This window comes from Podarcis tiliguerta (genome assembly GCF_965153285.1).
Source record: "Podarcis tiliguerta genome assembly, chromosome: 1".
Classification (NCBI taxonomy): domain Eukaryota; kingdom Metazoa; phylum Chordata; class Lepidosauria; order Squamata; family Lacertidae; genus Podarcis; species Podarcis tiliguerta.
This window is the reverse complement of record NC_139534.1, coordinates 127777835-127803788: the sequence shown is the minus strand read 5'-3', so window position 1 is coordinate 127803788 and position 25954 is coordinate 127777835. Positions and strand designations below refer to the sequence as shown.

At 42.2% G+C, this 25954-nt stretch overlaps 1 protein-coding gene across 6 annotated transcripts in view; it reads left to right on the top strand.

Annotated features, from left to right (window-relative positions):
* The window catches only part of ARID4A (AT-rich interaction domain 4A), a 62048-nt gene that overhangs the window by 14665 nt on the left and 21429 nt on the right, over positions 1-25954 (top strand). For all 6 annotated transcript variants that reach the window (XM_083433924.1, XM_083433919.1, XM_083433921.1 and 3 more), the window contains 6 exons: positions 949-1028; positions 1121-1215; positions 2903-3035; positions 5759-5838; positions 7437-7513; positions 11037-11203. In XM_083433924.1, the coding sequence (XP_083290050.1) occupies positions 949-1028; positions 1121-1215; positions 2903-3035; positions 5759-5838; positions 7437-7513; positions 11037-11203 (632 nt within the window). The remainder of the gene's footprint in view (positions 1-948; positions 1029-1120; positions 1216-2902; positions 3036-5758; positions 5839-7436; positions 7514-11036; positions 11204-25954) is intronic.

Here is a 25954-nt window from a genome sequence, read left to right as displayed (position 1 = left end):
TGGAAAGGCGATTCCAACAGTTGGATAGTTGACATTCACTCTCGTGTATTCCCTATGTACAATTATGTATGAGATGCAGCCCTTGGTTCAGCTCAAGAGAGATATGCAGTTTATCCAAACAAGTTCTCCTCAGAGTAGGCCCATTGAAATTAATGGGCCTAATTTAGTAATGTCAGTTATTTTCAGTAGGTCCACCCTGAGTGGTTGTATAAAAAACGCATCAAGGAATTTTATGCCGGCAACATTAAAAAAAAAAAAAGAATGATTATGCATTGCCCCTTAGGTGATTTTTGACCCCCGCATGCCTGGGAGAATGAATGTTTATTTATTTATAGTTTTTATATTTCACTGTTTCCTCCAAGAACTTCAGGGTGGCATACACAGTTCTCCACCTCCTCATTTAATGCCACAACAACCCTATGAGGTAGGTTAGGCTGAAAGTCAGTGACTGACCCAAGGCCACACGATGAATGTCATGGGGAAGTGGGGATTTGAAAACCGGTCTCCCAGGTCCTAGTCTACACTCTAACCACTATACCACACTGGCTGGCTGTAAATTTATATTGCATTGATCTATCGCACTATTCTGGAATGATGAAGCATTGCTTCCAATTGGCTGCTTGAGGTGATCGTTGCATATTGATCTTCAGTTTGTACATGCATTCTTTCTCTCTCTCTGGCTTTACAACATCTAAGCATATGTCCTTCACATGCTGTTCCACTGCAAGAAAGCTTTCATCACTAGTTGGAATATTCCATAAGAAAAAATGAGCAGAAAATGTGTACGATGGAATGCAAACAATGGTGTAACAGCAGCTCAAAAGTGAGACTATTGGGGGCACTAAATATATTCACATAACAAGAATAATTTGCACTTGCCATTTACTTGCCTTTGCAAATAAAGTGGTTTTTCCTTTTATGTAATTTTATTGGTTTGGCTTTGTTTAGTTTTTGATGACGGTGATGAAAGGACTTTGAGACGGACATCGTTGTGTCTGAAGGGAGAGAGGCACTTTGCAGAAAGTGAGGTAAGGCTGTTTCACTCTGAAGCTGTAAACTCAACACTCTTCTTTTAAATGAAAAATTAGCAAGTTGTCATTTTTTCCCCTTCCTCTCCCAGACACTTGACCAGCTGCCACTAACAAACCCAGAGCACTTTGGAACGCCGGTGATTGGGAAGAAATCCAACAGAGGAAGGAGATCCTCTCTTCCTGTGTGAGTGTGTTTTGTGATGCCTTGTTTCTAATAGTATTACTGGGCTTTTCTCAGACTTAATCTTTCCCTTGCATTGGAATGAGGAAGGCAGGCTTGGTCTTCAGTGATGAGCTTAGAAGAAGTGTGTCCTTTGCAAGGAACATAATGTTATGCAATTACACTTTGCTTTCCTTCTTCCCACCCACAATCATACCACACACAGTTTCCTGAAATCCCGTAATTTTCAAGAGATTTGCCATACGAAACACAAAAAATGCCCCACTCAGAGGACAAAGTTTCCTCAGAAGGATAGGCTACCCATTTCTTCTGATGCAATCCAGAAGGTGACAGCCTTTGGACAAAGGGCATAAATGGCTTCTGAGGTGGAGAAGTGTCTTGGGCTTCCAGTCTCCCTTCTTGCGTCAAGTCTCTTCTGAAATGGAAAGCACACTTCCCATTGAAATATCCTTGAGGATCTCGCTATTTGGTGGAGTTGCAGAAGTGGGTGAGAAATGCAGTGGCAGGAAGCATCTGGAACTTGGGTTTTAGGATTCTGCAGAAATGTAGCGCTGCGTGGAATTCTGCATCCTTTTCTTCTTTAACTTTCTTCCTTCTGTTGCTGTGAAGTCAGATTTGAAAATGTGCTGGAGTTATAAGAGGACAGGACCCTGCAAAAGCTCCTTGCCATTTAGGGACTAACAGAAGCTGAATTAATTATGCAGAACTATTTCACACTTTTTAATAATTTGTATGCATGCTGGCTTGTCTTGGTGTATGACTTGGACTATTTTTGGTACACAGGGCTTTCAGTTTTTAAATTTTAAAATGTGTACACACACACACACACACACACACACACACACTGTATTTCAGTACAAAGCCTAAAATAACAACAGAAAAATGTTCTGAAGTATATAGAAGTATGTATGTGAAGAAACATGCCTAAAGTAACAGGCAATGGAAGCCAAGCTGCATTTAAATCTTCCTTATTAAAACTGCGATAGATGCATGCCTTGTTCTAGCTTGATTATTAGAGAGCTGGAGGAGGCTGTTTCAAGAATAGAAAAGGCATGGATATGAGAGTGGTAGAAAAAGACAAAAATTGGCAGAATATAAGCTTGAGTGGAAAGAACAAGGGCATAAGAGAGGACAAGGAGGAGATACGGTTGAAGCACATAAGTGCTTTAAAAGAAGGACTAGTGTTTTAAGGAGCTCCATTCAAGCCTTGATTCAAGCTTCCCTGGCAACAATAAATATTGGCAGTTTATTCTTGGAAGTGCTGAATTTCAGAACTAACTGTGGACACAGAGAAGCTGTCTTTGCTGGGTCACCAAATAAAGCCCACGCTGACTTGGAATCCTTCCGGGTGTAAGGGGACCGGTAGGCTATGTGGGTTGGTTGAGACACTTTTGAGAATAACAGCAGAGCCCAGCCCCATGAGCCCTCTGGCTTGCAGCCATGGCAGCACCACACATGCAAGAGTTCTTGATTCTAGCCCCAGCACCTCTCGACAGCACAATGCACGTATGTCAGCACAGGACGAATCTTTAGTCTGCTGCATTCTGCTTTGTGTTAAGCCATTTCCCGCAAAAAGGAAGAAGGTTGCAAAGCAAGAGCTGTTGAGGTATCAAGGCTGCGACGAGGTTATGTGCTCCTGTTAATCTCCACATTCGGGCTGTCTATAATCACTGTATGTTTAACCCTCTAGTAATGAAGATGAAAAAGAGGAAGAAAGTAGTGAAGAGGATGATGATGATAAGAGGCGTCTTAACGATGAATTGCTTGGTAAAGTTGTCAGCGTGACTCCCAGCTCTGAAGAGGCTGAGTGGTATCCAGCTTTGGTGAGTGAGAAATATTTAGGGGCTTTTATAATAGGGCACAAAAGCCAGGTGCTTTTCAAAGGGGAGGAACTTCAATGGGGCAAAACGCCTTTTGAAACCAGATTTGAGTGTAAAACATTAAGTCCATATTGAAAATGTTTTTTTACATTCTTGGTAGTGCAACTCTTGCTCAATCAGTTCCTACACAAAGGCAAGTTCTGCTTACTGACTACATAGAATATAAACCTTCCTGGTAAATACGTTCGGTGGGGAAAACGTTGTTTCCTATGGAACTTGTTTCTATGACATCTGCATCATCACTGAGATCCTGCTATAAATTCATGGTTGTTTCCCCTAGTTTCCATCATAGCTGCTTCCTCTAGTTCCTCTAGTTCCCACCTTGCCTATTATCATAATTTGGCCCTACTCAACCCAGTGGGAGATACATCTTCTGAAGGAAAATTCTGTAGCTTCTCCTCCTCCTGCCTGCTACAAAGTTCAGCATGATGAAACCCAATTGTGGTTTCTGTGTGTGCATGCCCATGTGGTTTGAATGCTGTTCGCGTCAAATGCAATTAGACCTATAAATTATTTTTAGCATGCATTGTAGGCACCTAAACACTTTCATTTCTTAGCATGTTTCAGAAGGAAGATATGCCTGTTTAGGTTGAGCCTTCGGACTCATGATTAAGTTGGAGAAAATGTAGCTTTAGATGAAATCTTACTGTGTTACTCATTTGATTTGCCATGGTCATTCTTTTCATAGGTGGGTTTTTTGGTGTGAAAGCAGCCTTTTTATTTAGATTTACTATGATTCCTCTTTTTGGTACAAGTAAAATACGCTTGCATGCACTAGGATTTTCCTTTTTTGCATTTGCAGAGCTCACTATGCAGTCATTTGGACTGGGTTTTTTAATCATCATGATTTATGTCGCTTGCGACAGATTAAAAACAAGACAGAACCTATTCAGCTGAAGAGCAGGATATAAATGCTTTGCAAATAGTCCTACCTGAAGGCTTGCATTCCACAAAACAGTAGGCAAGAAAGGGACGGGGAGGGAAAACAAGCCAACCTGGGCACCAATTCTTAAATATACAGAGTTGTTATTAAAGTGCTCAGTTTGAGTAGAAATAGCTCAGGAACTAGAGCAGCCTGATGGAATGGACCCACTCTCTATCCCTCCTTCTGCTGCAGCCTGATGATAGTTGAGGAGAAGGGGAGCCAAATGGGAGTCAGTCTTCTTTTAGTTAAATATCTGGATTTGTATATAAATATGTATATTAATAGACAAGCATGAGGATTTAGGGATCACTGTCAATAGCGCATTGCTAATCCCTGGAGCTCCTGCCTTTATGGCAGTGAAATTTTTCTTACTGGTATAACTTTCCTAATTGGGAAAATGTGCTGGAATGCATGGAGTTCCTCAAGATGGTTACAGGAGGAGGAGCATGTATAATGTGTGCAAAATTGGAGGAAGTTAAAGATTTAAAAGCAGTAGGGTTCTGTGGCATTGTCACAGGAAGCAGCTATGTTTAGTAGTTCCCATAGCCCCCGGTGTTGTTTAACATGCATGCATCCCCTCTTCTGAGATGAGGGTTTATTTAGTACAGTTTATTTAGTACTTTCAGCCTCTCAAAACAGTGGGAATGAGCTGCCCGATCATGTGGTGCTGGTGTGCATTTAGAATGCATGACTGGCAAACGACAACACTCTCAATAAAGTAGGAAGATTTTACTCTATGAATAAGCTTCACTTTTCAGACTTATAGGCTTGAATCTCCTGGTGCACATTAAGGTTAACAAATTATTTCTGATGAAGAGCTTGGCACTGAAGAAGCTAACCAGGATAACCAAGAATATAGAAAGTTGCTTTATTCCACTGTCCTATTTAGCCCTGTATTGTCAACACTGACTGGCAGTGACTCATCAGGGTTTAATGCAGGCAGTCTTTCCAAGCTCTACCTGGAAGTGCTGGGATTAGACCTGATGCATGCAGAGCAGGTCCTCTGCCCCTGAGCTATGACCCTTCCCCAATCAAACCTCTTTTAACTGTAAACCTGAGCAAGTTTGATCTTGGGAGTACATACGCATATGTAATCTCATAGTTGGGCTTGTTGTGCGGGCAGAGATCTTGGCTGCAGTTGTTCTATACACATGATTTTAATGATGGAAACTTACTGGATTGTCTGTCTTGTTTTGTGGGGAGTTTGCAATACTTGAAAAACATAATAATTGCCTTTGGGGATCAGATCAAGCTTCTTTTGGTCTCATTGCCTTTCTGACAGTAACTAACAAAATGCCACATAAACTGTACAGCTGGTGGCCTTTCCTCAAGTTTGTTGGCAGCATCTGATATATTGCATATGGTCTCTGATTATATTTAGCCATCATAGATTATAACCAGTGTGGCATCTGTCCTCCAGGAATTTGCTAATTTTTAAAGAAATAATATTGAGGCTGTTATTTCCTCTTGTATCTTTATGGCTCATGGTGTGAAATGCTTTTTCTGTCCTGAGCTTACTGCTATTTTAACTGGGTGATCTCCAGCATTATGAGAGATGGAAGAAAAAATTACCTCCCCACAGTGTCATTACCTAGTGGATTTGTTCTGGAAAATAAAATGCTGCTATTAGGAGTTGCCATAACAAAGCTGAAACGTGATGTATGAAACCTTTCCCCCCACCCCCTTAGTAGGAGGAATTTTTAAAAATCCTCAATGCCATGTGTTCTTTTTGAAACTTCAGGTCTTATCTCCCAGCTGCAGCGATGACATTGCAGTGAAAAAGGACCAGTGTTTAGTGAGATCTTTTTCAGATTCCAAATTGTGAGTAGTTTTTCTATACATCTCTCTATCTCTCAGGTTTGGTGTGTTGCAAAATAAATACATAATCAACTGACAAGTTAAAGTTCAATGGTTTAACTTAGCTCTCCTCCAAAGTCAGAACCTTTTCTACATAATCCTATTGTCAAGAGTTAATGCAGGAAGGACATAATTAAGGTAGCAGTCTAAATTCCACCAGTGATCATGGAATTTAACAGGATATTCTTAATTAGGGTATTCCAAAAGGTAAGCATGAATCTTGTGGAAGACTTTCATTCTTCACTAGGATGATCAATTTTGTGTTAAAGTTTAAAATAAAACACTATCTTGCCTTTGTGGCATGCAAATTTTCAGCTGTAAGCTATTAGCTGTGGAGCTACCAAAATAATTTTGGAAGTGTGTTTAAAACTCACAATCCATTTCCTGCTTATATTTTTCCTACTTCATACAATATGCGATGGAATTTTCGCAAGACTTCTTGCCCCAACCCCTCGTTCAGAAAGGCTTCCCATTGGAAAAGAACCAATTAAGGGTACAGACGTACCAAGACAGTTACAAGATATTTCACATTTGTATTTTTACCTTATTTTTAAAACAACAAAATTTTTAAGAACTATGCTGATGAAGAAGAAGATGGTGATTAGCTATGTCAGATTAAGTTACATTGATGCTGACTTCATGCTCAGAGCACCTTATTACTTCCTTGTTGGTATTTGGGTACTTAGCTTGGTGAAACTGCCTTCAGGTGAACAGTTATTTCCCTGAACATCTGAACTCTTCCGTACTGTGAGACTGCAAGTAAAGAAAGGAAATACGTTGAAGGATGCTGTCCTTTATAGAGGCACATGTAAAAATTTTGTTTCAGTACTTATTTGGCTTTTTATCAAATGATTTCTTTTTGTTTTTAATTTTAAAAAATGCATGTCACCAAAAGTTAAATACAGCTGCCCTTTGAGTTCATCAGTGAAGATAAGTTACAGTTCAATAAAAGCTACTGCTTGTTAGAATGAAAGATTATAATTGACATTTTTGTATCTGTATCAACGTTTTTCCATTGATTGCTTTGAACTTGCTGTCTGCTGCTTTGGATTTCCTTTTGGCAGAAAAAAGGGCACAAATGAAAACAAAATGAATAATATTTTACTTTCTGTATTTAATTATTGCATACCAGATACACGATTGCATTGGAAAATACAGTGTTCTTAACTTGCAACCTCATGGACTATTCACCTAGTTTAGTTCCTTTACTGATAAAGGCTTGCAACTATAATATGTATCCCCATAACTCATTAATTAGTGGTGCGAGAGAGCCATACAGGAGTATGGCATGTATTTCAGATTAATCTGACAGAAGCACTGCATCACCCGCATTAATTCATGCAGAAACATCTTCATATAGATGGGTGGTCCCTGCCCATAGGTTAACTTTAGTAAATTTAAGCATTGGGATAACCTGTTCAGCTGTTTAAAAATGAAGATTGGTGCAAATTCATGGTATCAAAGACAGAGTACTGTATACACAGAGGTATACTTTTTTAAAATGAGAAGCTTCGGGAAAATGAATGTGGCATATTTAATCCAATTAAACAATTCTTTTGCAGTTATTCAGTAGCAAGAAAGGACATTGAGGAATTAGACATCCTAAACGTTACAAAATCCGAGTTGTCTTCTAGAAAAGGTAAATTTCAAAAGTTACTGTTTACGAAAGCAAATTAGTTATGCAATTATAGTTATGCAACTAGTCATAGAGACGGAATCCACATGGTCCCGGGCAGGTCCATCCAGTGTTACGTGGACAATAGACTTGTACAAGCATAGAAATGGAACATAAACTGGTAATTCACTTGCAGAAGGGAGGGGAAAAGATCAGTAGGCAGGCCTGTCCACAAAGTACAGGTTATTGATTATGGGTTTAAAGGTAAAGGACCCCTGACAGTTAAGTCCAGTCGCGAACGACTCTGGGGTTGCAGTGCTCATCTTGCCGAGGGAGCCAGTGTTTGTCCACAGACAGCTTCCAGGTCATGTGGCCAGCATGACTAAGCCGCTTCTAGCGAAACCAGAGCTGTGCACGGAAACGCCGTTTACCTTCCTATTGATCTACTTGTGCTTTGACGTGCTTTCGAACTGCTAGGTTGGCAGGAGCTGGGACCGAGCAACGGGAGCTCACCCTGTCACGGGGATTCGAACTGCCGACCTTCCGATCGGCAAGCCCAAGGCTCTGTGGTTTAACCCACAGCACCACCCACGTCCCTGTGGGTTTAATGACATACAAACGTGCATACACTAACAGACAATTTCTGACATGGAAATCAGCCTGGGTAGGGAGACATCTGAAGGGCTGAAGCAGTGAGGGGCAGGTGTTTAATACTTTCTCCACTTGCTACTTTCCCCTTTTTATTCCTCTTGCCCAGCAGCCTTTCTCTGGTGTGTTGGCAAGGGGGAAACGGATGTCAGGAAGCATGTGTGTTGTGAGAACAAAAAGCATAGTTGCAGCTCCTCCCACCTGACGCTGCTTATCTGTCCCCACTCACAGCTGCTTTCCTTGATAATGAGCCATGTCTGTTTTATTAAAAGTTGTTTGCATCTAATCTGTAGGTAGGTTCTATTAAGGATAATGAAGCACATAATAATAATAATAATAATAATAATAATAATAATAATAATAATAATTAATAATAATAATTTATTATTTGTACCCCACCCATCTGGCTGGGTTTCCCCAGGCACTCTGGGCGGCTTCCAACAAAGATGAAAAATACACTAAAATGTCACATATTAAAAACTTCCCTGAACAGGGCTGCCTTCAGATGTCTTCTGAATGTCAGGTAGTTGTTTATCGCTTTGACATCTGATGGGAGGGCGTTCCACAGGGCGGGCGCCACTACCGAGAAGGCCCTCTGCCTGGTTCCCTGTAACTTTGCCTCTCACAGTGAGGGAACCGCCAGAAGGCCCTCGGAGCGGGACCTCAGTGTCCGGGCAGAATGATGGGGGTGGAGACGCTCCTTCAGATATACTGGACCGAGGCCATTTAGGGCTTTAAAGGTCAGCACCAACACTTTGAAATGTGCTCGGAAACGTACTGGGAGCCAATGTAGGTCTTTCAAGACCGGTGTTATATGGTCTCGGCGGCCGCTCCCAGTCACCAGTCTAGCTGCCGCATTCTGGATTAGTTGTAGTTTCCGGTTCACCTTCAAAGGTAGCCCCACATAGAGCGCATTGCAGTAGTCCAAGCAGGAGATAACCAGAGCATGCACCACTCTGGCGAGACAGTCTGCAGGCAGATAGGGTCTCAGCCTCTAAGTGTTTTAGGCAGTTCATATAGATTGCAAGGAGCAGAATTCCTAAAAGAATGGAAATGTCCATGTGGCTATTTGGTGGTCAGTGTGCAGCAGAAGTGTCCCAAGAATCAAGGATTTGTGGCACACCTGGGTGTGAGCAGCAGAGCCCATAAATCTGGCCATAAGAGTTAGGCTGCATATATTTCTGTTTCCAGCCCACATTGAAACAGCTGGAAAGGAAAATGCAGGAATGTGGCTATTCTGGCAGTAGATTTTCTAAAGGAAACTTCCCTGTCAAGCAATATACAGTGGTACCTTGGCTCTCGAACATCTCCGTTGACGAACATTTCGGAACCCGAACACTGAAAACCTGGAATTAAATGCTTCCGTTTTCGAACTCAGCTCATAAGTCGAACGGCTTCCACTGTCTGTTTTTCAATTTTCTCAGCTGAATTTGCAAACAGCCCTTTGCGCCTCAGTTTTCAAACGTTTCAGAACTTGAACTGTCTTCCAGAATGGATTGCATTCGAGAACCGAGGTACCACTGTCCAATTTTCTGGTTATCATGGGTACTTAGTTTGCAATTTCAGAACATTATACTTCTAGGATAATGAATGTTATAGTGGGATACTAATAGTTTGACACTTGGCAGAAGGTGAGCATTATTTAAGATGTTAGGCTAGTATTACCAGTAGATACCCTGGTAACAAATGCCTAGATTTAGGGTGTATTGACATCTTGGATGTCATATATTGAAAGCGGCAAGTTATGAGTGAAATCAGAAGTGTAAAAATACTGTAGGGGCTTATAGGGCAGAGATGTATGTATCTATATGCATGCGAGCCAAGTTTGTACAGTGACACAATTGGATGCTCTCAAGAATATGACAGGCTTTTGGAACTCCAAGGACAAACATACTAGTATTAGCTTTGAGGTCCAGGGTACTGTCAAGTATTGGTGTAACTATTCCCACATTTTAGTTGATGTGTGATGCGGGGAGGACAAATCCTGCTCTTGGCGGGGGAAAGTCAGTGGAGAGTTGATTCCATCTGGTTAGGAAGGCTATGGCTTAGTGGCAGAGCTCACTTGCTACATGTAGAAAGTCCTAATTTCAATCTCTAGTATCTCTAGCTGAAAGAATCTTCATTTTGGGCCTTGAAAAGATCTGCACCCCAAATCATGGAGGAATGCTGCCATTCAGAATCGGCAATACTGAGAGCCAGTGTGGTGTAGTGGTTAAGAGCGGTAGTCTCGTAATCTGGGGAACCGGGTTCGCGTCTCCGCTCCTCCACATGCAGCTGCTGGGTGACCTTGGGCCAGTCACACTTCTTTGAAGTCTCTCAGCCCCACTCACCTCACAGAGTGTGTGTTGTGGGGGAGGAAGGGAAAAGGAGAATGTAAGCCACTTTGAGACTCCTTAAAGGGAGTGAAAGGCGGGATATCAAATCCAAACTCTTCTTCTTCTACTGAACCAATAGTCAATCTTCATTTGAGGCAGCTTTATATGCTGTGGAATATGTTCTTCTAGTCTGGAATAACCATAAACCCGCATTATGGTGTAAGAGCTTTGGTTGTGTTTTAACTAAGCCTTGTAAACATCAAGATGATTAAAGGAATGCTGAGGGTTAAATATTCCACATTGTAGGAACTGAAGAATTTACACATAAATGAAGGTTGTGAATTCTGTGCTAGTTGTTCGAAAGGTAATCATGTCTTAATTTGGTATATGCCCCTAGGAAGTGCCCCTTTATTTTATTATTTTATTTTGGCATTAGTTTCTCACCTTCCTCTTGATAACCCAATATTGAATTTGTGACCTTAACGTATGGCTGAAAAAGGAGCAAGGATAGCGCCAATTGGTAATAATGCAGTTTTGATTCTTAGTACCTTGAATGAGTAAGCACGGGACGTTTTCCTCCGAAGGGTTACAAGAGGCGAGCTCCTTCTTCAGTCTGAAAGTTATACCTTCAAATTGGAAGATGGATATGCGGGAAATCTTGGAATCCTCCAGCAGTGATGAAGAAGATGGCGGTGAGCCTGGGAGTGATGAAGAGGAAGACAAAAGAGAACATAAGGAGGAAGAAGTAGTGGTGAGTGGGTTGGCTTTCCTTTGTACACACGTGTAACTTAATATGCTCCACATATAACAGAGCTCCTCAAATGTCATGTTTGAAAATAATTTCAAGAAAAAAAATAGCTTGATCCTACAGATTGATCCTGTGGTCCTCCAGATGTGACAGCTAGCGTGGCCAGTTGTCAGAGATAAGGGATTTACAGTCTAGCAACATCTGGAGGACCACAAGTTTCCTATTCCAGCTATAGACACTTAAATGGAATCAAATACCAACATTTTCTGCTGCGTTTGCTCCTAGACGGAGCTACAGGATGGCTGGTGACACAGTGGAAGGAGCCAGTGAAAGCTCCCCAATCCTATGCCCCTACTCTAAGAAGCATGTCTCCTTCTGGTGGCTGGCTGTTTCTGTCTTTTAAGAGCTGTGAGGTGTGTGACTTCTCCCTGACCCAAAACTGTTTTGGGGAGTAAGTGCTGCCTAGCTAGCAGGAATAAAAAGCAAATAATACCCTATTTGATCATGTGCGAGAGATGCAGAGAGAGTAGCAGGGGAAGATTTCAGTCCATCTTTGGATGGTGTCCCCACTGCAACTGGAAACTGTAGAATGTTCTTAGCTTTTTAACATATTCGTGTGAAAGAGGAATCCATTTGTTACTTTGAGCAATTTCTTTCCAGGTTACTTTCCATAGGAACATTAATGTAGCACATTTTGCTAAATACTAGGCTTGAAAATATTAATTTCAGAGAGTTACTAATTTCAGGAAATTAAAAATGCTTTAAAAAAAACACTGAAGGCCATTTTGAGTGAGCAACACTGAAGCATGGTTTTTCCTGTGACATATTAATATTATCCTGCACATAATTTTCTTATTAGTTGCATTATTTTGTGCTCCTTGGATGCAGAACCAGGTGGAAAATGCATGAGTGTGTTATAGCAGGCACTTCCAACAGGTCAATCATGATCTACTGGTAGATCATTGGACATCTGTGGTAGATCACTGGGTCCCCCTCCCTGAAGAAGCTCAAGTACTTTGGCTCCCTAAAAAAAGCTCAACAACTTCGACCTCAACACCCCAGATCACTGCCAGTTTTTAATTCTGTCACTAGATCGCAGTCTCTTGGGAGTTGGCCACCCCTGTGTTATAGGTAGTAGACAATGGCAACAGGATGGGGGTGGGGGTGGAGATAGACTTTTGATGTTTCTTCTGCGTGTAATAATGATGGTACATAAGAATAGCCTACTGGATCAGGCCAATGGTTCATCTAGTCTAGCATCCTTTTCTGACAATGGCCACCTCGATCCCTACGTGAAGTCTGAAAGCAGGACCTGAGTGAAACAGCACTCTCTCATGATCCGCAGCTACAGAGCCATTGCGGCAAGTAGTCTTTGGCAGCCTGACCCATGAATTTGGCTAATCTTTTAAAACCATCAAAGTTGGTCATTACTGTGGGAACGAATTCCATAGTTTTACAATGCACAATGTACTTTCTTTGTCTTTCCTGAATCTTCCAACCGGGTGGAATCCTAGGAGATGTCTGTGGCTTTTTAGTTGAACCTCATTTTAGTTTGGGACAGCATTATAACACTTGAAGGCTACTTAACTAACTCTCAGCTGTGCATCATTGAAGTTACTGCAGACGAGATGCAGATTATTTTCACATTAATTTAAAATACGTGTAGTCTGAAGAGCTAAAATACAAATATTGCAGACAATTGAGGCAGAATTTCTATCCTGATATGCTCAAGAGTCATTGTGCTTCAAGAAGGAGGTAGGCATTTTCATACTCAAGTTCAGAATCAGCTGTCCCCCACTTCACCAGTTATAGCTATTGTTCCTCTTAATTTTATGTGGTTATATTTACATTATCGCCTATCCCAACCATCGGTGATGAAGCCTCAGGACTCCAAGCAATTGTGGTTTCTCTCAGTACTCTTTCCAGCAGTGAAGGAATCAATCTTCAGGGTATACTGAAGGTATAAACTTCAGGGTAGACTTGAGTTCCTCTAACTCTTTCTTTCTGAATCCATGAAGAGTGGACTTGGCATCTTCAAATAAAGCTGCTTGGGTTTTCCCCCCAGCAAATCATAATGTTGCTCTTATACCATGGCTTAGAAGAGCTCTTTAAGGCTGCATCCACACAATACATTTAAAGCACATTCTCCCCCCCCAAAAAAAGAATTATGGGAACTATATTTTAAGAGGGATGGTTCTTAGATGGGAGGGAAATACTTTAAATTTATTGTGTATATGCAACTTAAATGTACCACTGTGTTCTTGATCTCCTTTTCACAGATTTTTTTTATTTCCCTTATTTTTTGTACATACTTTTAGCCCACTCTTCACCACAGGGTCCCAGGGTGGGTTACAAAAAAAATACAATTAAAAGGAATACAGTGCACAATGTTTAGATCCTAAAATAAAACTACAAGACAAGCAATATCGGAGTTACAAAACAGCAGCACACAGCAGTTCAGGATGAATGAGATAGAAAGATGCAAGCAAAAAGAAAAAAGTTTTCATTGAGAGATCTCTCCTCACACCCCCTCTGATTTTTTGAAAAGTGCAGTGGAGGAGCTGACTGGTGGAGTAAATGGAATAGTTATCATGGGGGTCACCAACCTTTTGGGGCCTGTGGGCACATTTGCAACCCAGAGAAACCATTGTGGATATCAAGCACACACCAGAACCTTTTCTATGGGCAACAATAAATGCTTCTTTCAAGTCTAATTTAAGCAGGGAGGGAACACTCTGCAGGTGCCAAGGAAGGCCTCTGTGGGTATAAGAAGACGTCAGGTGAGCTTCCCTTGGAAAGTGATTTCATAACGGTACCAGTACTGAGAAGGTCTGCAGCCACCTCCCTCTCTTCACTTCTCTCTTAAGGTTTGGAGAGAGAGATGCGAGAGGAGGTGATTTTTCAGGTAATCTGGCCCTATTGCTGTTTAGATTAAATCCAGCGCTACATAATTGGGCCCTGAAGCAGGGCCTGTGCAGCAACCCTGTAGTCAACCTTTGTTAACTTGGGCAGCCATATTTCTAGATGGGGAATTTGAGAGCAGAGGCATAGTGCTAGACAGTCCCCGCACTCACTGTTGGAAAGTATGGGAGGGCTGGGCCCGGAGTGTGCCCAGAGGTTAGGTTAAAATAAAATGTAGTATGAACACCAGGAATTAAATGACCGGCATGTTTTTAGATTCAGGTTGGTAGCTGTGTTGGCCTGACACAGTCGAAATAAAAAATTGTCCAGTAGCAGCATACAGACACGAAAGCTTATACCAGAACAAACTTAGTTGGTCTGTAAGGTGCTACCGGACTTCTTCTTCTTCTTCTTCTTCTTATTTCGATGGCGTATTTTTGTTTCAGAAGGAAAACAATGTTAAGGATGCAGTTAACAGGGGGATACCAAAGTGTTCTTTTTCGTGCTGCATAGACATTGCTAAAATACTTCCAAGTGCTTTTTTCCAGTCCTTCAGACCTCTTAAATTAAGACACATTGTTTGAACATATTTGGTTGGAGTTTTCAGCAAGCATAGCAGAAAGCTATACCATACATTAGCTGATAGATAATACTCCATAACCATTCATATTTCTGGAACCATTCTTGTCGGAAATTATGGCCCTCACTGTTCTTTGGGTATAAATTAAGTTTAATCTGTTGAATTGTCTCACTCTTTTTTGAGGTAGGAGGGCAACAATATACCTGTTTGCCTCCTCCTGGCTGCAGTGCAACAGGTGATTTATTAGTTGCTTGTTTCTGTCATTTGTATGCTGTCCCATAACAAAGGTCTCTCTGTGGTTTACAGTAAACAAAACAACAACAACAATGTAAATATATGATAAAAGATACAAAGTAGCTGCATAAATACAACAAGAACTAATATTACCGCACACCCAAAGTTAAGAACACAGATATAAACATAGATGCCAGTGAATTATACAAATCGTTTGTATAAATCATATAGTACTATAGAAAAATGATACAGTCATACCTCATGTTACGTTTGCTTCATGATACATTTTTTCAGGAAGGGTTACTTCCAGGTTTTGCCGCTTGCGCATGCGCAGGCACGCCACTGCGGGTTGCGTTCTGCTCATGTTGCGAACGGGGCTCAGGAACGGATCCCGTTCACAACCAGAGGTACCACTGTATTTGCACTTAACAATTACTACCAAGGTTGTGGTCTGAAGCAATAGTGAAAGTTATACCAAAACATAACAAAGATCCTATGGTACCTCAGCCATACAGACTGATTTCTCTGCTAAATCAAGTTGTTAACATAGGGTCCTTCCTAATTGCAAAGCAAATAAACAACATACTCTACAAATATGTAAAACAGGATCAAACAGGTTAATAAAACAGGAAATTACAGCATAATGTCAAAAAGCAAATTAACCATGCAATCACAAACATCAACAAACAATAATCCAGGGTTTTTTAGGCACAAAAAGGGCTTTTGATAGGGTAGACTGGCCTTCCCTACGAAGAGTTTACAGTAAACTAATATGGGAGGAAAGTTCAAAACCTGGATAGATTTATTATACCAAAGACCTACTGTCAAAGTGTTTATCAATAATCATTTATCTACATTTATTTATGTGCAGCAAGGAGCACATTAAGGTTGCCCGTTATCACCTTGCTTGTTTGCAAAAATTTACTCAAACTCTGTCTCAGTTAACCACAATTTTAAAAAAATGACCAATAACCAAGTATAGCAAACTATTGACCTGACTATTTGGAATAACCTGTTAAACCTTAGTTGTTGGCTTGAACAAGAGCATATTTTCTCCTATGAACAGGTGGCAACAGCCTTAATTCAAAGGTGACCACCATTAGATATACAGTGGGACATTTATGGATGGAATTCTATTACAATCTGGTAAAAATAAGGAAATTGCAAAATATATTTAACACTTTCCCAGTTTAAAAGAAAACAATTAAATAAAGGCAATGCATGTGCTTTTGTAATCAAAGAAAATCTTTAATAGAAATTACTTTTAAAAGAGAGAACAATTGGACTTGTTAACTTAGTCCCAAGTAGAATAGGTCTGGATGTTCAAAAATATCCCAACAACACTACTAAGTGTTAATCTGAAATAAAACTATTTCAAGACACTCGTTCAATAGTATCTTACTCATTATAGCCTGAGCAAAATATAGTCAAAATACACATTGTGGGGGTTGTAAAAATACAAAGACAGAAATATTTTGGAACTGCATAAAAATAAAGACTCTGGGGGCAACAATTTTGAAAATTAAGCATTGATTATACACTTTCGAGGAATTCAAAAACTGCTCTCATATGCATGCCTTGGTCTGAAGTTATAAACAACAATCTCTAATTGGTAAATAACTGTTCTGATAGCAGCAAAGCTTTGTATAGCTTAGCAGTGGGGAAAATAAAAATCTTCCAACACTGATAGAATGTGTGAGGAAAACCTGGGAGACCATCCTGATGATAAAATTAGTTTACAAAAGGAACACTATATATTACAATCATGAAAATAAACTTATTGAGAGGTGAGCCTTATTCGTTTTTTGCAGGATAAAGCAAGAGATGAAACACCTCATTCACATTCCTGTAATGCTATGCAGTCTTCTCCCTTCTTTACAAAATAACACTTTCTGGCTTAATAGAAGCTTCATTCCTGGAATGTAAAATGCGATTTTTTTTTAAAAAAAAATGTGCCAAGACTATGAAAGTTACTTCTAAAGCACTGTCATAAAATGATCAAATTCTCTGCCAAGATCCCTAATGCCTCTGTTTTGAACCAACTGCAGTTTCTGGGGCGTCTTTAAAGGTAGCACGCATGCACACCGAGTTGTGAATAGTCTAAACTGGATGTTAACCAGCTACAAAGTCCTAGAACGGATGGGGATTTTGTGGCCCTCCAAATGTTGCTGGACCTCAGTTCCCATCACCTCTGACTGTTGGCCATGATGACTTGAGTCAACGAGGGTTGGGATCCAACAGCATCTGAAGTTCATCTGAAAACAGGAGCACCATTTGCTATATTGGATCTCTCTGGCAGGATGCCAGAGGCCAGGCCTTGTAGGGAAACGAACCATTTATGCTTCTGCTGTGTTAACGCCTTCGGTTTGTGGGGCACCGTCTGCTTTATCAGAGAACGTAAATACTGAAAGAGGGGACTGCCTACTAATGTAGCCATGTTGGTTTTTCTCTTTGAAAAGACCAGTTTTGGGCATCTCAGCACGTTCAGTGTTACCTGTGCATTCATGAAGAGAGCCTTTAGCAAGCTGGTTTCCCTTTGGATAGTCAGTCTGTGAAATATACTCCTGGCTGAAGTCAAACAGGCCTGCTCCTCTTCCTCCCCCCATTAACGATTATTTCTTTATTAAAGCTTTCCTGGCTCCTTGGTTAATCTTAACTTTTATTCCTCTTGCAACCTCATTGCACACTCCTTAGAAATAGTTACAGATAGGTAGCCATGTTGGTCTGCTGTAGTCGAAACAAAATTTAAAAAATCCTTCCAGTAGCACGTTAGAGACCATTAAGGGCATTAAGTGGTTTTAATAAAAACTGGAAGAACAAATTAAGGCTTCATTCTGCTTGCCAATCAAGTGTCTCTCTTGATGGTTGTTCTACTGCTCTCTTGGGTCTCTTCCTATAACAGTGATGGGGAACCTGTGACCATAGTTGTCAACTTTCAGATTTGAAAATAAGGGATCAGCAGCGTCACCTGTCCCGGGTACAGTCTATGGGATATATAACAATCTGGGATAGCAGCAGGAAGCAGTGGGAAACATTCTTGGACCCCAACCATTGGCCATGCTTATTGAGGTTGATGGGAGATGGAAGTCCAGCTGCATCTGGAGAGCAACCCATTCATTCTCCAGTCTTTTTCTGTAGCTTGTGGGTCCTGCTTTTAGGGCTTCAAGCCTGGAGCGGGATTTCTGAGGAGGCAGTTTGGAGAGTGAGCAGCGTGGGTGGCTTCACCTGCTACAAATGGGCACATCTGGCATAGGAGTGAGCCCAGTTTATAAACACAGGTTCGCAGCCCGAATCCCTGGCCTGACTGCCTTTTGTGGATGGGGGAGTGGGGACTACAGTGGCACCTCGGGTTAAGTACTTAATTCGTTCCGTAGGTCCGTTCTTAACCTGAAACTGTTCTTAACCTGAAGTTCCACTTTAGCTAATGGGGCTTCCCACTGCCACTGTGCAGCCGCTGCACGATTTCTGTTCTCATCCTGAAGCAAAGTTCTTAACCCAAGGTACTATTTCTGGGCTAGCGGAGTCTGTAACCTGAAGCATCTGTAACCTGAAGTGTCTGTAACCCGAGGTACCACTGTATTTCAGAGGAAACAATGGTTTGTGAGACCCATTATTCACAGCGTTCTTCCATGCCCCATCCTTGGTGGTCCTTTTTAAAAGCACATGGCAGGCAAGCACTGTCGCGCCCTTTGGGGGCCTAACCCCATTTGTCTTTGTTTAAGGCAAGAGAAGCCCCAGAGGTTCATTGGGTGTGCTTAAGAAAACTCTCAGGTACTTCTTAATTTCTCGATTTAAGTTCTTTTCTTTAAAAAAGTTAGCAAATGCCGAGAGCCCTCAGTGCATCGTTTTTTCCTAGGGAAGCAGCGGCAAAGCATTGCACCGCCCCTGAGGAAGAGCTTGTTTTACTTCGCCTGGCCACAATCCTGCAGTTACATGCTTTTGGGTGTGCGTTTGTTTTAAATCCAAGCACGGGGTGAGAGTGGTGGTGGTTTGTTTGCTTTTTAATGGCTTTGTGAGGGGTTTTTAATTTAGGATAGGCAATGTGGACTTTGCGAATCCCCCCCCCCTTGCTCCCTAACACCGGGGGGGGGGGAACCGGCTCTTGAGCCTGTTGGACGAGGAGGAAACTTGGCCGGGCTGAAAGCGCGGCGACGCGGCCGTGTTTCCCTTTCGCTTCCCCCTCGTCGTCTGCGGCCTTGCGAGGCTGCAAACAGAATGGCTGTTCATGCTTCGAGGCTGCCTGCGGGGTTGCCATGGCGACGCACTGTTGGCTGCGAGTGCGCATGCTCGGGGGCGAGGGGACGATTGAGCCGAGGCTTTTGGCAGGCTGCCCGGGGAGGCTTACCAGATGCTTTGAAATGGGCTGTCTCCTTTCTTCTCCTCCTCCTCCTCCTCTCATGTAATGTCCGATTCCTCCCTTTCCTTGCATTTACCTATTTATTTATCTATTTATTTACCTATTTATTTGAACGGACCGGGGGAGAGGATGTGAGGAGCAATGCTGCAGAGCGGCGGCGGCGGCTTCGGTGCAGCGAGAGAAAGGGACGCAAATATTTGCAAGTTAGGCTGAAGTACAGCGAGGCACCGCGAGCAGATTAGGTAGAAAAAGCAAATAAATATATATATATTAAAAAAACAACCCACAGTTTGCACTTGGGAGGAAAACGCAGCACCCGGGTAAGGACTCCTCGCGCGTTCAGTAGGTGTAGCATTAATCCATTTCGGCCCCTGTGGGTGGGGGTGGCTTTTTCTTCCTTTTCTTTTTTTGGTGAGGGGTGGGGTTTACTTTTCTTTTTTTTAAGTTTTCTGATCTCTTCAGCAATGCATGTGGCCATGCATGTAATCCTCTTTTTTTCCCTCCCCCTCTCCCCCCCTTGCAAAATAAAATAATTAAAAAATGCATGTATAGATATTTTTTGTTCCTGTGCCAGGAAAAAGAATGGCTTTTTAAACAAAATGGAGTCACTTTCCATGCAAACATGCCTTAATACTGAGCAAAGTGTAAGGGCTTGATCGTTTGTGGAATGTGGATTCTCTCTCCTCCTCCCCCCTCCCCCTCCCTCATGTTGTTATACAGAGTGAATAGGCCACATTTTGCAGGGTGTGAACTGTTGCAATCTGCGCTAGGGTTTTTTTTGTGTGTGACTGTGTGTGTTAGCATTTGTAAATACACCGTTGTCGCAGGTAAGTGAATGAAGGGCGATCCCCCTTCTTTTAACCTCTGGGTAATATTTTTATATGTGGTTGCTTACAACTGATACTTGGCTCCTAAAGAGCTTCTGCCTTTCAAACAAAAGAGGAGGGAGGGGGGAGCTTTGTTTTTTCTTTTTTTAAATAAAAACTGCATTCCTGTGCATTTCTTTTTAAACCTAACTTGGAATTAAAATGTTGGTAGAGACTGGAAGGTAAAGTACACCAGAAAGAGAGATTAGCATAGGGGGGGAAATGCAGAATCTATTGTTTCATGTGGCAGGAGAGAACCTTTATATAAAAGTGAAGATATGGAGATCAGTCTGGCTGGTGGAACACTGGCATTTGCTTTTTATATTGTCAGCAGAAATCATTCTTACTGGATCATTAAGTCAAAGTGTTATAAATGTATCTCCTTAAAACCTAGTCCAGTCCTTTCCTCCTCCTCCTCCTCCCCCCCAGTCCCCCCACAAGGAAATATTCAAGCATATTATGTTATTATGTCAGGTTTTTTCTTTAGTGGTTTGATTCAGAAGTAAAATGCAGTTCTAAGAAGGGGCATGTCATCCGGCTTCTCTTCCTGCTATGTAAAATCTTTTACATTTAAAATAATGTAATATTTAAAATAACTGGGGTGGAGTTCTGTTCGAAACGGGCTGTGATTTTTTATAAACCTGCTTTTGTGCTGCGATTTTGTCACCTGGTGGTTTTTCTTGCAGTTCTGGCAGTGGAATGGGCCTTGGGACTGGTAAGCCACCTCTGGATAAAGGCTACGCTGGGTCCAATCCACCAGTCACGGCTTCACTTGCTCCAGTGGAGATTGTTTGAGGCTCAAACCCATGCCCTATTGAAATGTACGGCGCCTGCGTAGCCTCAGCAGTGCTTGGTGTGCAGCTTAGTGTTGTGCCTCCCCTTTTCTGCATGCAGTTTTCACTGTACCTGTGTAGGAATTTGAACCCAGAACTCGGTCAGTGAAAAGAAACCAGTTCCCCCATTGCAACATACTACCCCAGGGGTCAGCAAGGTTTACCTCGCCAGGGCTGGTTAACTCCAGTGGAGATCCCTCCGTGGGCCGGATTGCACGGCCGCGATTTCCTGCACCTGTGCAGATGTGATTTTCTGCATCTGAGCATGCGCAGATGTGATTTCCGACACCAGGAAAGCAAGTCCCTGCGCTGCGCTTGTTTAGCACAGCACGCAGGGACTCACTGAATGGGCAGCTCTGGGGGCGGCTCATGGGCCGCTTAAACGACCCCCGTGGGCCACTTGTGGCCCATGGGCCTTAGGTTGCCTGCCCCTGTACTAACCCTTTCCCACATGGATATGTTAATACGTCAACTATTCTTATTCTTACATATTTATTTATCCTCTGATTTTTCCCCCTGACAATACTATAAGTCCCTTGAACCATTCAAGTACTGAGTTTCGACCCAGGAAATGTCTTCCTAGCCCTTGTAGCAAGTTGGCAATTTATCTGAAGCGACTTGTAGAAATGGTGCGTGTGATGTGGCTTTGCCATTCTTCTTCCCAAAGCCTGGTTTCTGGCTTTGTTATTACCTCCATGTGCAACAGTGCATCAAGGTACCATTATCCAGGTGATCAGGTTCTTTTTTTGCAGTTGTCCCAAAATACTGTTTGTTAATCCTGAGCTTTAATGAGTTGCTCTTGAGTTACAATTGAAAGCTTTTGTATTGAGATTTTATCAGGTTGAAAGCTATTCCAGTTATTATTCTCTTGCTCTTTTTCACTTAGCTCAGATCCATACCTATCCCATTCCCCAGCAGGTGAGGAGCTGATTTCAGTAAAACTATGCAACTCAGTAAATTAGCAGAAGGCACTTTCTTTCCTCAGACATTGTACCCCTTGGATCCTCTGGTGTTTCCAAAAATGGGGACCATGTCCTCTGGCCTTCGTGATCTTGAAGGACCTCTACAGAGGTTCAGAGGGTTTATCTCAGAGGAGGCAGAAACACCAAAAGCAGCCATTTTGACTTTCTTCAGATTTTTGTTTTCTCTTTTTCTCGCTTTTTATAGTTATTGGAGATCTGCCTTAGTCAAGAGCCTAGATCAGGATTGGCTAACCTTTGGTTCTCCAAGTGTTGTTGGACCAGCTCCCAGAATCCCTGACCATTGACCATGATTGATAGGTCTGGAGGGAGTTGGGCGTCCCAACACCCAGAGGGGGCACCATATGGATTACCCCGGTCTCCCTGCTAAATTCAGTTCTAAAGCTGGGCTTACACACACTACATGCATTCGGTTCAAAGAGTTTGGAAAGTGGGGTGGAGGTGGTCATAGAATCTGATGAAACCCCTAGATTAAGATTGAAACCAGGGTTCCTGTAGATGATTGGTAGCTTTTAGTACTGTTCTTTATTCATATTATTACAGGATTTTATTGGGAGATCAGATTGTTCCCCAAAGCTTGGAGACAGCTGCGTCTGCAAAAAAATACACGTTTGTTTAATGATAACTTTCAAAAGTGTGCAGGACTTTCATGTTCTGAAATTCCTTAACCTTGTAAACATAAATTTCCTTTCGGCTGAACATATTCAGCGCCCGTGTGACTGACAACATCTATACCTACTGCAGCATAATAATTACAATAGCCATTTGACTCCTGTGTCCTTGTTGGAAGGCGCATAACGTTTCCTGCGCAGAATGGACTTGACTCTCTTTCCAGCAGTTTCGTAGTACTTTGATAAAATAATGCAGTAAAAGAAAATAGACATTTGTGGCGCTCTTATTTATTTGGAATGCAAAAACCTAATTAAACCCTTTGCAGCATGTTTCAACACCTTGATACTGACACAGTGTGGTAACGTCAGCTACCGTTATAAATGTTTTGCATAAATGCTCTATACTCATATTTAGAATTCTCACTATATATAGACATTCCTCTGAGCCTATAAAAAAGATGGTTGGGAGGTTCTAGAAACTGCACACCAGAGGCAAATTCAGTGTTTATCTCCTTTTGAAGAATAACAAACTCTGTTAAATTTTCTTGCCATTTAAAACCCTTTTAATATTTAAGGCAGAACTAGGAATGAGAGGTCCTCCCCAGTGCCATTAACACTTCCTTAGTATTTATAATAATAATAATTTGTTATTTATACTCAGCCCATCTGGTTGGGTTTCCCCAGCCACTCTGGGCAGCTTCCAACAAAATACTAAAATACAATAGTCTATTAAACATTAAAAGCTTCCCTGGACAGGGCTGCCTTCAGATGTCTTCTAAAAGTCTGATAGTTGTTGTTCTCTTTGACATCTGGTGGGAGGGCGTTCCACAGGGCGGGCGCCACTACCGAGAAGGCCCTCTGCCTGATTCCCTGTAACTTGACTTCTTGCAGTGAGGGAACCACCAGAAGGCCCTCGGCACTGGATCTCAGGGTCCGGGCAGAACGATGGGGGTAGAGACGCTCCTTCAGGTATACTGGACCGAGGCCCTTTAGGGCTTTAAAGGTCAGCACAAACCAACACTTGATTTGGCTGTTGATTTCTGCAGGTGCCGGCTATATGTGTGGAGGAGGAACCGCTCCTCAGCAGCCTGAACAAGGGCTCCTGTTTACTTCTCTGGCAACAAATCAAACTTGGGTCACTTGCTGTACTTCCTTTATCACTGATAAAACCATTCTAAAAGATTGTAGTTACTCAAGAGAGCCCGTAATATTCCACAAGTTCCTTAGCAGCACACAGTGCCTGCAATTTAGTCCAAGTTACTTGGGAGTAACACCCAATCTACACAGTGGGGCTTAAACCTTGGGTAGACACATAAGATTGTCCTATGCGTTTGAGGTTTCAATATTTTATTCTATGCAGAGCATGGCCCGCAATACTAAATAATTAAATTAAGAAAACTGCAATGAACTTTCGTTATATTTCTTTTTCCAAGCTGATGTAAGAAGCACAAAAGTGCAAGTCAAGCTCATGAGTTTGGGGAAAACAACTCCCATTTTATTTAAAACTATATCCCATAGCATCACTAAATGAATTTGGCAATCATCAAATATGAAAAAATAAGAGTCCTGCTTCCAAAGAGGAATCTATAGGGGGTTATAGCTTTGTTTACAGATTAGTAGGTTTAAGGCTAAGGTGTTTTCCCAGTGCTCCTAAGGGATTTTGGGATTGAATTTCTGTCCCTGACACCAAGCATCATTCACCCTTTCCAGTCCAATCCCCATTTATGTGAAGCAGGTTAAATCAAATGGTGCATATTCAGAACTCCATTCAGCACTTTGCTCCCAGTAAAAGTAAGTGTGCACAAAAGAAACCCTTAAGATTACTTTTAACCATTTTGCTGCTACAGGATCACCTTGGTGTAATATTTAACATTTTGCTCAGTTACACCTGACACACATGCGTTTAACTCCTGAAGTACTTCTGAAGCATTTTATTGTGATGCTGTAAAATTTAACATAAAGGCTGGTGCACACAGTCTGTCAGAAAACAAGAAATTGCAAAGTCTTAAGGATTCATGTGATGCTACTGGAGCCTGTCTGAGAAATAAACATTGAACAGAATGGCCCCTGCAGCACTGTGGAATAGATATATTTGGCTTTCCTTCCCTCTCCTACCACAAAAAGTGAAAGAATATGAACACTAAGTGACTCTAATAATGTCAGCCCCCAAATACTCTCCAAATAAGCACTTGGGTGACACAACTTAGTTTTTTGTTCAGAACGAAAAGTTCCTTTAGTGAAGGAGAACCACGATAAATGCTCAAGAATAATTATGATTGTCAGTAGAAATGTTTGTTTGCAAGATCATGGTTTGTAGGCTGTCTAGAGGGGAGAATAACTCCCCCATGGAAATAATCTCCTTTCCAGGAATATTTCTGTCATTAATGATGTGATCTGGGATTCTCTGCCGTCCATCCCCCCCCCCCCCACCAAGGCATGTAGATAGATGCAAAAGTCACTTATGGAGAGGAGTTACCTATGTATCTCAGATATAGTTGGAATCCTGGGCTAGGAACAGGGAGACCAGACTTAAGTTCCCATTCAGCCTAGAAGCCTGCTTGGTGACCTTGGGCCAACAGCCCTCTTCCAGCGTCGCCTGCTACCGCAGGGTTGCTATCAGGACACAGCGGGGTGGGAACAATGTATTCTGGTCCTGTGTTCCTTGGAAGGAGACTGGGATTGGTAGCTGTCCCGCAAGAGGTGTGATGCTGCAGCATAGTCATGTGTCTCCCGTGCTTGGATGAGATTTAAAAATCTGTCGGCAAACGTGCTGCAGGAGTGAAAGCTTCATTCTTGGCATAGATCGCTTAATAGGGAACTCGGCCACCAGAAATTGAGTGGAAACATGAGAGAGGTATTGGCATTCTTGGAGGAACCCCAAGGTTTTCAGAAGTACAAGCACCTTAAACTATGCAGAGGCCGAAGAGCCCAGCGGGGACTGAGCATGTTCAGTAGCCAGAGAACGTGTCTTGTCAGTTGAAACCTGGGGGTGGGAGAAGGAGGCAGTGGTCCTGCTGGGGCCTCTTAAAGCAGGGGCGAGGAAGTGGCCCTCCAGGCCTCTTATCTGGCCCTTGGAACACTTCCCGGGCCACATCCCTTATTGGCCCTGTTTCACTTGAACTTTGATCGTTCCTCTTCCTTGTCTGGATAGAGGAGAGATGGGGGTGTGTGCGAAGAAAGCAGCCTGCTGTGCAAAGGTAAAATTCACATTATTTGCTCTGTTTGCTTTTATTCTGGCCCCTCCATCCGCTGGCCTCTGGCCCTCAGAAGATTGTCTGGAAGGAAACGTGGCCCTTGTTGTGCAAAGGGCTCCCTGCTGCTTCCCGACAGCTCACAGAATCCTGCAGAAGGGTGTAGTTGGCTGGAAAGAACCCTGAACCCAGAGCACTTCT